This window comes from Eubalaena glacialis, chromosome 4, assembly GCF_028564815.1.
Source record: "Eubalaena glacialis isolate mEubGla1 chromosome 4, mEubGla1.1.hap2.+ XY, whole genome shotgun sequence".
In the NCBI taxonomy this organism is placed as follows: domain Eukaryota; kingdom Metazoa; phylum Chordata; class Mammalia; order Artiodactyla; family Balaenidae; genus Eubalaena; species Eubalaena glacialis.
Window position 1 is genome coordinate 142,115,641 of NC_083719.1, and position 12,701 is coordinate 142,128,341.

The window sequence follows — 12,701 nt, forward strand, 5'->3', positions numbered from 1 at the left end:
AGTGGGTTAGGTTTGAGCAGCTTCTTTTCCGCTCTGTTCTTTGAAACTTTTTTTTTTTAAGAGTCGCCGCATCATACGACGTAAAACAAAACAAACAAAAACTTAGTAGAGAGCAGACAACAGCTTAAGCCTCACTAGAGCGCTGTGAAATGAAGGGGGAAGTGCGTGAGGTTAAAAAAAAAAGTTTAAATTAGCATTAATTAGTAGCCAGGTAGTGTAACACGCTGAAGACAAGGTAAACACAAAGTGTCTTTCTCTCCTCGAATTTACATCATACGGAGTGAGAAACACACTGAATTATTCAAAAATGTATAGTTCTAGAAAGCCGCTATGAAAGGTATACCAGGTACTATGAGAACATGAGGCACTATTCGGTAATTGTGACACCTCGCCCCAATGTGATCTTGTATTTTACCGTTAGGAAAAAAATACTATAAAACGATTTCCATTTTGGGAAAACAGTAATATTTATGACATCTCAACCTTCCTTTAAAGTATAATATGAAAAAAAATACTGGAAAATAGTCATTTTGGAGTAGAATTCCCCACCCCCACCCCCCCCTTTTTTTTGGTCCTATCCTCTCTGTTCCGGTCACGTTTTATTTTTCAAAACAGTATGTGTTCCTTTCAAATGTCAGAGTGACATCCTTGCCTCAATAAGAGATCTCATCATAATATAATCTATTTTTTCTTATTAAGAATGTTCAGTGCCTAGCATAGGAATGTAAATATTAATTTTGATTTTACAGGGCAATAGCTGAAGGGACAGAAGTCAGAAAATAGTCTGAAAGTGAGTAGTCTGTGAATCACTCACACATTGCTTTTTTAAAATATATATTTTATTTATTTATTTTTGGCTGCGTTGGGTCTTCGTTGCTGCGCGCCTGCTTTCTCTAGTTGCGGCAAGCGGGGGCTACTCTTAGTTGCGGTGCGCGGGCTTCTTATGGCGGTGGCTTCTCTTGTTGCGGAGCACGGGTTCTAGGCACGTGGGCTCAGTAGTTGTGGCTCGTGGGCTCTAGAGTGCAGGCTCAGTAGTTGTGGTGCACAGGCTTCGTTGCTCCACGGCATGTGGGATCTTCCCAGACCAGGGCTCGAACACGTGTCCCCTGCATTGGCAGGGGGATTCTTAACAACTGCGCCACCAGGGAAGTCCCAAACTTTGCTTTTATCTCCTTAAAACAATTCCCAAAATTTGCTTGGAAGTGTTAAGTTGTATTTAGTTAAAACTATCAGGCACAAGCCAGGGAGCACATCTCTCAGAGGAATTATAGAATGTGCTGGACAAGAGGGAAGAACCTTTTGTAAGGTTCAGGTTCCCCCTGGAGGATTCTGAGGAGGGTCTAGGGAAGCAGGGATCAGTTCTGGATGGGTTGCTGTTTGATAAACTGGGATTGATTAGGATCTGGATGCAGTTATAAGGTGAGGATGGTTTAGCAATTGGTTATCTCCAGTAATGGTCCGGGGTATAGCAGAGTGGGTTTGGGGCATCATTAGTAAGGAAACAGTGGTTACTCAAAGAGGGGGTGGTGGTGCATTTTACAGTTACTGCATGACCTTGGGAGACACAGTGCTTTCTGTTGTAGGGGGAAGACTTACCCTAGGGAGATAAAAACCTTGCGCCCCCAAACTTCAGGAGATAAAGAATCCCCACTTGGAAGCTGTAGGTGTTGTTAAATATAAAAGCCACAGGCCCAAAATGGTGTCACTTGTGCTAAAGCCCATGATACCAAACCTAGATTTAACACCTAACGTAATCACAACTTCAAAATGTAATCCCCAGAAATGTAATCCAATCAATCAGTTTGGAATTTCCTGGTCAGTACTGAAGAGGTAATATGTCACGTGGACCCTTTCTATCATCCCCTCACCCCCACCCTGCCTCTCAGAGGAAGAAGAGGCAATCAGCTGTAAAAACTTTGCTGTTCCTTGCCCCCTTCCCCGCCCCCCAAAGATGTCCCAGCCTAAAAATAATCCTTTCTGTTATTTTGCTAATAGCTTCATGCCCCACCCTTCTTCCTACAAAAACTTTTCAGTTTGTACAACCCCTTGGAGCATGCTTCTGGTTGCTAGGTGGGATGCTGTCTAATTTATGAGTTGTTGAATAAAGCCAATTAGTTTTTAAAGTTTACTTGATTGAATTTTGTTTTTTGACAGTGTCGTGCAGATTTGGTTTCAAAATGAACACTTTTGTGTGTTGATGATGTAATATGGAGCTGAGACATTTAGAAGGAGATACAGGGAGGAAATAAGGGTAGGGGTAGGGATAAAGGAGAAAGGACAGAGAAGGGGCAAAGAAGGTATGCATTTTTTTGTCCTTCCTCTTTTCTTCTTGATGTCCAGCATTTAATAAGCATTCAATAAATATTTGTTGAATGAATGAGTCATTCAATCAGTTTTGATCCTGAAATGCCAGGGAAGAAGGGACAATGAACTGGCATATATTTCGAACCATATCTATGCCAGGTGTAGTGCTAAGCCTTTTGTGAAAGAGTAATGTAGGCTCAACTCCTCTCTCCCAACTTCCCTGCAAGTTAAAAAGTATCTGGTGACCTGTTGGGAGTACGGTTTGGATGACACAGGTCACCCTTGGTCTTTTGAATTGATTCCTTTATCTTGTTTAATATATTTCTATTTACTGTAGAAAGGAAAAGGTCACCAACTTTTTCAAGCACAATTTCTCCCCGTATCTTGGAAATTGGAATTCCTTTTGTATATCTTTATTATTCCTCTGATCTTTTTCTCTTGTTCACTCTCTGTCCTTCTCCCACCAGCTTTGATGAATATATTGTTGAGATGTTAAAAGTTTAAAATAAGTCCCTATTGGGACTTGCCTGGCGGTCCAATGGTTAAGACTCTGCGCTTCCACTGCAGGGGGCACGGCTCGATCCCTGGTCTAGGAACTAAGATCCCGAACTAAGATCCCGCCTGCCATGCGGCATGGCCAAAAACAAACAAAAAAAGTCCCTATTAAATGATAGAACTTTAAAGGAAGCCTGAATTTTGTACTCATTAGGTCATTATTTTATTCCTAAGTCGGATTCTGTATAACAGAGACAGCATCCTAACCTGAAATATTGATGATAGTCTTGCAATTAGGAAATAATCAGTCCATTTTTTAAAAATTGAAGTATAATGGATTTATAATATATTAGTTTCAGAATCAGTCCATCTTAATCACAAGCACCACAGAATGACACAAACACTGCCGTTTTATCTACCTGTACTTTCATTTCTTAATTTTTAATTCTTCCCTGCTAGTATTCACTAGACCTAATATGGGGTTTTTTCCCCACCTGACTATATATTGACTGTATATGTATTTTTTTTTAAATTTATTTAATTTATTTTTTTATGGCTGTGTTGGGTCTTCGTTTCTGTGCGAGGGCCCTCTCCAGTTGCGGCAAGCGGGGGCCACTCTTCATCGCGGTGCACGGGCCTCTCATTACCACGGCCTCTCTTGTTGCAGAGCACAGGCTCCAGACACGCAGGCCCAGTAACTGTGGCTCACGGGCCCAGTTGCTCCGCGGCATGTGGGATCTTCCCAGACCAGGGCTCGAACCCGTATACCCTGCACCGGCAGGCAGACTCTCAACCACTGCGCCACCAGGGAAGCCCTGTATATGTATTTTTTATATCTCTAATTAAAATACAACTATTATGCATCCATCTCCCTTCGTCATTTTCCCGATGACTACAATGCCTTTCCTCCAGTGCTGCCCCTTCTTTTTGATTTGATCTGCTCTATTTACTCTCTGGAAAAATAGTTGATTAGTTGAAGACTTTAGGAAATTAGTTCTGTCACCACCTCACCTTGACTTTTTGAACTTCACAATCTTCTCATTTGAAAACGTCTTGGACACCAAAGTGTCTCAGGAAAAAACAAAAAACTCCAAAAACCAACTCTGTATCTTGGTATTACAATAATCATCATAATTATTTACTTCTTGGAATTGGAGACCATATTTACTCCCCTTCTATTTCTGTGGGGAGCAGGTTAAAAAACAACTAGAAATCCGTGATCAAGGTGTCAGTGGGTTTGATATTTCTCCTCCCGGGAAACAAGCGACAAAGTTGCCGGGGGAAGCTTTCGGGGCGGAGCCCAGGGAGCTTAGGTTCCTACCATTGGTTCTTCCCGGGAGCCTCCGCCCCACTCCTGCCCCGCCTCCTGGACGGATGAACCAATAGCGGCGTAAGTTGTGGTTTAAACGCCGAGTCGCGCGCGACCGCTGGAGACCGTGTCTGGGAAGAGTTTGGCCGTTGTTCCCAGCGTGGGTGAATGGAGCGGTCGCGAGTGGTTGGGCGGGAGGGGTCCGGCGGGGTAGGAAGCGGGGCTGGGGTGGGGGTCTGGGAAGCGGGGTCCGTATGTCTGGGAGCCGGGGCTGGGGATTGGGGGCTGGGACTAACCCCGGGACGTCTGTAGCGCCCAGCCGGTTGAGCCACGGCCTTTGGACTGCGTCCGCAACCCACGGCGGTTCGGTTCCGATGGGTAGCAGGGCCTGTGCCAGTCGCAAACCGCCAACTCTTCTGGAACTTAGGGCCCCTGACTCAGGCTTCAAGAGTTAAGAGCTGGATTAAGTGCCTGTCGGCTCAAGATTGGGTTTCTCCCTCTGCTTAGCTCTTGTTTTTGCATAGACGTGCCCAGGGTAGAAAGTTGGGTCTGTGCTACACCTTAGCTTCTTTCATCTTCCCTAACTCCCAGGGTTTAATGAGTATTTCACACCCCTAGGTAATCCAGAATGGCTACTCTGATCTATGTTGACAAGGAAAATGGAGAACCAGGCACCCGTGTGGCTTCTAAGGATGGGCTGAAGCTGGGGTCTGGGCCTTGTAAGTATACAGGCGGCAATCAGGTACACAGGTATTGTGAATCAGTGGTGGGTGTGGCCTGGAGCTGGGGGAGGCATTTAGTATACTTCGCCAGCAATTGGAGTCAGGTTTACCCAATACTGCTACTGCCAGGTGCTTGTTATGGGTCTCTTTTTCATGTTCAGTATCTTAATGAGATTATTTAAGAGGGTACTGAACTGAAGTACTGTTAGGCATAGGACCATGCCACTGTCAAAAGGGGGTTAAGTTTGGGTGTGAGAATTAGGCCACGTTTATAGGCAAGGTCAGCCTTCAAGTTGCACAGGCGTTTACTGCTGGAATAATCTCACGGTAAGACTTTTTCTTTAGCAGTCAAAGCTTTAGATGGGAGATCTCAGGTTTCAACACCACATGTTGGCAAAATGTTTGATGCTCCACCAGCTTTACCTAAAGCTGCCAGAAAGGCTTTGGGAACTGTTAACAGAGCTACAGAAAAGTCAATAAAGACTAATGGACCCCTCAAACAGAAACAGACAGCCTTCTCTACCAAAAAGGTAAGTGTTGGCTATAAATAAAGATGCTGTTTAAACACTTCAGCACTTGTGACTCTTAAAATGACTATTGGCATCCTACCTGACTTTCTCCTTTGTGAATAGAAAGAAATAGAGGCTAGCAAACATAGATTAGCAGAAGAGAATCATCATACTGTCTTTGTGGACTTCCCCTGTAACACGAGATCACATTTATCAGTAGCAGCTGGTGAATTTTTTTGCCTCACCTGCCCTTAATGAGTGTCTTGAAGCAGATTGATTGGTAGAATGTACTTACAGATTAAAAAGTACTGAGAGGGAGAGTATTTTGCAAGAGGTCACGTTGCTAATATAACAGCTCAGGTGCTGCCATCCTTCTCCCCTCCTTCCAGAGCAAGCACCAGATTTTTAGGTTATAACGCGGTAGCATGTTGACCTTTGTATGTGTGTTTACAAACTGTAGGTTAGTGCATCCTAGACTGAGATGACTTGGCTATGAAAGATAACTTTAACATGTGGATTAACACTTCATTTCACTAATTGTTTTGTTTAATGTGTATTAGGAAAAAACAACTAGTACTTGACCTCAAACTGAGACCTACATGTGTGGTTTCAGGACAAGGATATCTTTTTAAAAAAACTGAGTTGAGTAAGAGAAATGTTAAAGGCAAGTATTGCAAGGATATAGCAAAAGTGATGAGAATGTGACAGAACTGAAATGTGGGAAACCCTGCCTTAGGGATTTCCTCTAGCCATGCACATGTGACGTAAGCATAAATCAAGACTATGGAGGCTTCCATTTTGGCCCACCATCGTGGACTGCCTGCCAATTTCAGACTAGGGAATTATTCACTGTGGGCTTCTAAAGTCCTTGGCTGTCTTTGGCTGCCTCTTACTCTGTGTATTTGAGGAACACAAACTGGTTTTTAAAATTAACCAAGCAAATAATTTAGGTAACACTGATGGACACACCAACGGATAATTATATTTCCAACAGCCAAAAATGGCTTCCAGGATTAGCTTCTATTCTGGGTAATTCATGCCCATTTTCTCCTTTGTTAGGTTGGGTGATTGAGTCAATTAGTTCTGAATTAACTCCACTCTGCATTTTGATAACTTATGCTAACAGGTGCTGATACTTATATTTTAGAATTAACTTTTGAGCCATGATATTAGAATTGTTTGCTGAATTGTATTTGTAATTTTGAGAATGAAGGATTATGGTTTCTTAGAAGTCAGCATGAAATTGAAAACAATTTAAAATGTGGTGAAGCAGTCACATGTCTTAAAGAAGCCCTATGATCTCTGGTACTAATCAGTTGACAAGGCTTCCACTCTCACTAATGTATGTTTTCTTGGGTTTTAGATGACTGAGAAGACCGTTAAAGCAAAAAGCTCTGTTCCTGCCTCAGATGACACCTATCCAGAAATAGAAAAATTCTTTCCCTTCAACCCATTAGGTAACATCTTTTGGTATCGCACAAATGCTTTAGCCTTGAGTTTCTCTTAGGATCCAATTCAACTGTAACTTGATATAGCTATGAATAAGACATGTGATCCAAGACTATAACAAGGGTGTCTGAATCTGGGTTGCTTTGAACAAATACACTTGTGGATTTATTTGTAAGGTATAATCTTAGGTCAGTAGAGGAATCCGAGCTAAGATGTGGAAAACATTGTTCCTGTCCTCAAAAGCTAACCACCTAGGGGGAGATTAGACCTGTTCAACGTTAGGGGACAGTCTTCTTAGCAAACCATTTAGAAAGAGGGCTCCATGTCAAGTTGAACAGTGCCTGAGGGCTTCCCTGGTGGCTCAGTGGTTAAGAATCCGCCTGCCAATGCAGGGTATGCAGGTTCGAGCCCTGGTCCGGGAAGATCCCCCATGCCGCAGAGCAACTAAGCCTGTGCGCCACAACTACTGAACCTGCGCTCTAGAGCCCTCGAGCCACAGCTACTGAGCGCGTGTGCCTAGAGCCCGTGCTCCGCAATAAGAGAAGCCACCGCAATGAGAAACCTGCACACCGCAGCGAAGAGTAGCCCCCGCTCGCCGCAAGTAGAGAAAGCCCGTGTGCAGCAACGAAGACCCAACACAGCCAAAAATAAATCAAATAAAAAATAAATTAATTAAAAAAAGAACAACTTAGTTTCTTTCTAAGCTAAAGCATTTAGTCAGCAATACTAACTATATACAAGTTGTGAATCCAACCCTTGCTTATCCTATTTCTCCACAAGCACATTAAATATTTCCAAAAATCCCCCAAAAAACAATGCCTGAAAAATCCACATAGCCAGTGAAAACGTGCTTTTTTTTACTCCTTCAACCTGCTACACGTATCTGAAATATTTTCTATTACAGAACCAGCTTTTCAAGCTTTAATTTACTCACATTTGAGGAGAGGCTACCATACGCCAGGCACGAATAAGCTTGGGATGCAGTGGTTAACAAGACAGGCCCCACCCTGAGAAGCCCATGATTTGGAGGGAAAGTCAGGCACTGAACAAATCATCTCACTTTGAGTGTCAGCAAGGAGAAACACAGGGCCTGTTAGGGGGACTGAACCTAGACTGTAAGAGCAGGGAAGAGTTCTCTCAGGAAGTGACACCCAGTGGAGTCTTGAAGGATATAAGGAGATAGTTGGGTGAAGAAGGGATAGGGCAGGGCAAGAGCACTGTAGCAGATAAAAGTGTGTGCAAAGATCCTGAGGCAGAAAAAAGGACTGGAGTGGTTCTGGGAAACTGAAAGGCAGAGGTGAAGGATGGTACTGGTGAGGGGGTGGGGACAAATCACACAGGTCCTTTGAGATTTCTGAGCTGGATTTTTTGCCCTTTGATCCAAAGAGCATTTAATCATTCCACTAGTATACATCTAGGTTGTTGCTGGCTTTTATATATTACAAAACAATTACGCAATTATTATTGAGAGTTTGTGAGTCTCTCTGGAGAGTAAACTCCAAGAAGGATTGCTGGATCTCAAAGCTGTGTGATTAAGTTTTGATAAAATGTGGTACATCCGTTCTAATAATTACCATTCAGGAAAATGAGGTAGATTTATGCATATTGACCAGGAAAGAGGACTACGATATGCTGTGTTGGAGGAAAGAGATATTGCTAAATTGCCTTCCAAAATAGGAGCATAAATTATTGAAACCACCTTCAGTGGATGAGGATGCCTGCTTCCCCTGTAATCTCTAACTGCAAATGTTTTAAAACTCTAATCTTTATCAGAAAGGTAATTGGTATTTTATTGTTTTCAATTGGGGTATATGAGTGTGTCTGAGCATATTTGACTATTGGTCATTTATAGGCTTTTAATTTTCTGTTTGTATCTTTGTTTTCTCTTGATTTTTGTGACTTTCTTACACTGTGTGTGTGTGTGTGTAAGTGTGTAAAGAACTCTGTGGATAAAGGTAATTAGCCCTGTATGTTGCAGACTTATTTCCTCTGGGGTCTTTTGTCTGTTTAAGCTTTCCTTTACAATTCAGTGTTTAAATTAAGTAGTCACATATCACTCAATTCCTTTTTGAATTCTAGGCTTTATCAGGCTTGAAAAAGAATAGACTAATTCCTAGTATTTAGGCTTTAGAGAACTTTCACACTTCAGAATATGATGGTTCTCCCTCCATCTTTGTTCTTAGCTTTTGAGAAAATGCTTAAATTAACCTCTTGGGGAGTTTTGTTATATTACAAATTAAGTTTTATGACTGTGATCGGTCTGTTCAAATTGTCTGTTTCTTCTTGATTCAGTCTTGGCAGGTTGAATGTTTCTAGAAATTTATCCATTTCTTCTAGGTTGTCCATTGAATTACCTCTTTGAAAAGAGGCAAGACTCTATTTAAATCCTACTTTTGTTACTGTCAAGAAAAATTAGTTGTTTTAAATAATTCCTAATCTGTAAGGCACTTGGATTTTAAGAAAAAATGTTGCCTAAAACAGGGTTTCTTAAATTTGTTTTAGGACTTTTACACTCTTACAAATTAGTGAAAACCCCAAAGAACTTTTGTGTGTTGTTTATGTATTCTATATTAGAAATTAAAATTAAGAAATTAAAAAAGTATTAATTTGTCTAAAAAACAATAAACACATTACATTAATGTACATAGCTTGAAACAAAATTTTTTTTACATGTAAAAATTGTGAGAAGAATGGCATGGTTTTATATTTTTGAAAATTTGCTTAATTTGGCTTAACATAAAACAGCTGGATTCACATGGATTCTGCAATCTGTTGCATCTGTTGTTTTGGTTGAAGTATATGAAGAAAATCTGGCCTTATGCAGACATGTAGTTAGGAAAGAGATGCATTTTAAGTCTTTTAGATAAGTATAGATAGTTTTCTTTGCCATTACACTAAAATTCAACAAGTGGCTGTTTCTGTAGGCATAGTTGCAAAGTGGAATCCAAAACCATTTCAGTAAACATTGTGTGCTCTGGCAATAAAATCCATTGGTCTGTTTTGCATTTTGAATGTATCTTTTATCCTGCATTTATCACCATTGATCATTTGTAAATACTGGTACACTGGGAAATGTAGGTCATGTTGAAATGTTTCATTATGAAGTACAAAAGCACACTCATTAATATCACCGCTGATCTCATCACAAAAGTCTTCAGTATTAGGAAGCTGTTAAGCTAATGATTACAGATAAGTTTACTGATATTCCAGTTTTTTTTTTTCCCCTTGAAATTGTGAATTTTATCATCGGCAACAAATACCGTTTCCCTTTAAGTGGTAGACCTCTTTCATTCCTCGGAGAAAAATGTGCGACACATATCCAAGGCTGAGTTACCACAGTTTGTCTTTCAGTTGTTTCAAGTAAATGGTGTCCAGGAATAAGGCCTTTAGTTTAGCTTGCAAATCAAATAATTGCACGAATCTTTTTTTCTTGGAAAACACCATGGTCCTTCAGTGTGCGGTAGATGTGTTTTATGGCATACTTCACATCATATACAGAATACTAAAAAGACATGTTCTCAAGGGTTGAGAGCTAATAAAATTAATACTGTTTACTGCATGTGGTAGAGTAACATTATGTGAAATGCTTTTTTTTACTGCAAGTGAATGGCCGTGAGGAATATAGTGACTACTAAGCATAGTTTATTGCCACTGCCTTGATTCATGCACAGCAGTTTTATCCACCATTGCTTTTGGACCATCATTGTAAATGTCAACACAGTGGAAAAAGGTATTAATATTATTATAAAAAATAGTTTGAGCTCATGGGCCCTGTGAAAGCTGACCACCCTGAGGAATGCTGCCCTGACAAAGTACTTTTCTGTGGCAGATTTCGAGAGTTTCGACCTGCCTGAAGAGCACCAGATTGCACACATGCCCTTGAATGGAGTGCCTCTCATGATCCTCGATGAGGAGAGGGAGCTTGAACAGTTCTTACAGCTGGGCCCCCCTTCACCTCTGAAGATGCCTCCTCCACCCTGGGAGTCTAGTAAGTGAACGAGTGCCCTTCTAGAAGGTCTGTAAACAATCTGTGTCATAACACTTCCATTACCATGGGGACAGGTTGTGCAGAAGGTTAGCCTGTAAGTAATTTCTATCCTTCAGACTGCAGGGATAAGGTTTCAGGATAATGAAAACTATTCTCAACTGGTACTGCTTTTTAGTCCCAAATGCCCAGTTAAATTGTCATTCTGGAATCTGGACAGTCTTAGATACAAGCAAAACCAGAGGAAATTTAGTGTGTAACTTCTTAGGTTATAAGCTGAAGTATAATAAACTTGCTTGGAATGAGAATTCCAAGCTACACCCAAAGCTCGTGTAGGATCAAGACCCACGTAATAGCATCGATTGGCAAACCTTTACTGCAGAGGGTTTGAGGTCTTGGTGCAAACTGGTGGTCAAAAGCCATCATCAGTATGTTTTCTATTTGTTCTGATGGAATACCTCACACTGTTTGCTAAATTGCATTAATGATAATTGTTGGCCCTTACTTGGGTCTCTAAGAATGATGGAATTTCGGGTACTTCTATGATTTATCTCATAATGAAGGTTAATTCTGTGGCCACAGCCACACTCCAAGAAATAAGTGAGAGCGGGTATGTGTGTGTGTAGGTGGGGCGGGGGTAAAGATTCATTAGACAAAGGGAAAAACAAGAATTCATGATTAAGAGTGACAACTGGTGTGTGTGTTGATGGACACGAGGATTTGCAGATATTGAACAAGAAATTCCTGTTTTCTAGATCTGTTGCAGTCTCCCTCAAGCATTCTGTCGACCCTGGATGTTGAATTGCCACCTGTTTGCTATGACTTAGATATTTAAATTTCTTAGCACTTTATAGTCTGTGGGTATGTATTAATAGTTTGTATTAATAAAGCAATTCTTTGTTTAAAAAACTCTTCCTAATATTGTGGTTGGTATTGTTTGGAATTTGCTTAAAACAGTATGAAAACTAGTAGATGTGTTTAACAGACAAGAGTCTATAATCTGACAAGAGAAGTTTGTCCGAGTTAAAAAACTTTCCCTGAAACCCTCTGCTTTGTTTTAACAGCTTATTTTAGAAGCTGCCACTGTTTTCCCTGAAACATATACCCCTCCATGTGTACTTTACTACCTTTTTGTGGCCATTAACTAGTGACAGTTATTAGATCTCTTAATAGGAAGAGCTACTTCCAGCTCATTGTGTCTGTTGCTAGGCATTCTCTATTTCTGGTTCTGTTTAGTTTATAATGCCTTCAATACTCTGTGTTCAGTGATCAGAATTTGAAAGGCTCTAAAGCTCCTGAGAATTCTGCCTCCTTGAGCTCTTCAATTGGGTTCTTTAAAGACCTCAGCAGATAATTTACTGATAGTAAGATCCACTTTCTACCTATAGGTAACTCTATTTATTTGCTAACTCTGTGTTGGGAATTGTTTTTAAGTCTTTAATAAGCATTATTGTGTTTCATGTTCATGACCCTGTCTTTCAGATGAGGACAGTGAAGCTCAGAAGTTCACTGATAAACCAAAGACATGAAGAGCTAGAAAATGATAGAACTGGTATTTTGATTCCATAACTGAGATTGGAGTCAAAATATCAGATTGCTCATGGATTTTCTTTTTTTTTCTTTTTTCTTTTGAGCAGAGGGGCTGGATGATGTTTAAAAAAAATTAATCATTGCCACCATTTTAAATTAAGAGTTTCACATATCTTTGGTTTTAGAGCTTCTCTTGGAAAAGCAGACCTGTTTATAGTAGGCCCTTGTTTCCAACACTTGGTTGAGTGGCTGCCTTTCAGGTGGAGTGTGGGTTTTCTGTCCTCTGAACCCTATGTGAGATGGTTTGAGGGGAGAACTGAAGTATTCCTCTTACTCTCTCTCTTCTGTGACTCAGCCTATTTAACTCACTTAACTTGCCTGGGCCAGGCAGCCAATTG

General features: G+C 40.8%; 1 protein-coding gene across 3 annotated transcripts in view; it reads left to right on the forward strand.

The window, feature by feature from the left end:
- The window catches only part of PTTG1 (PTTG1 regulator of sister chromatid separation, securin), a 46,860-nt gene extending 35,232 nt beyond the window's left edge, over nt 1-11,628 (forward strand). Inside the window, exons 1-6 of one of the 3 annotated variants that reach the window (XM_061188408.1) lie at nt 4,204-4,268; nt 4,727-4,827; nt 5,176-5,360; nt 6,703-6,796; nt 10,618-10,776; nt 11,529-11,628. In XM_061188408.1, the coding sequence (XP_061044391.1) occupies nt 4,737-4,827; nt 5,176-5,360; nt 6,703-6,796; nt 10,618-10,776; nt 11,529-11,608 (609 nt within the window). In that variant the 5' untranslated portion in view covers nt 4,204-4,268; nt 4,727-4,736 and the 3' untranslated portion in view covers nt 11,609-11,628. Of the gene's footprint in view, nt 1-4,203; nt 4,269-4,726; nt 4,828-5,175; nt 5,361-6,702; nt 6,797-10,617; nt 10,777-11,528 lie in introns of those variants that run through there. The other 2 variants (XM_061188410.1, XM_061188409.1) reach the window with 2 other exon arrangements.
- The last annotated feature ends 1,073 nt before the right edge of the window (nt 11,629-12,701 follow it).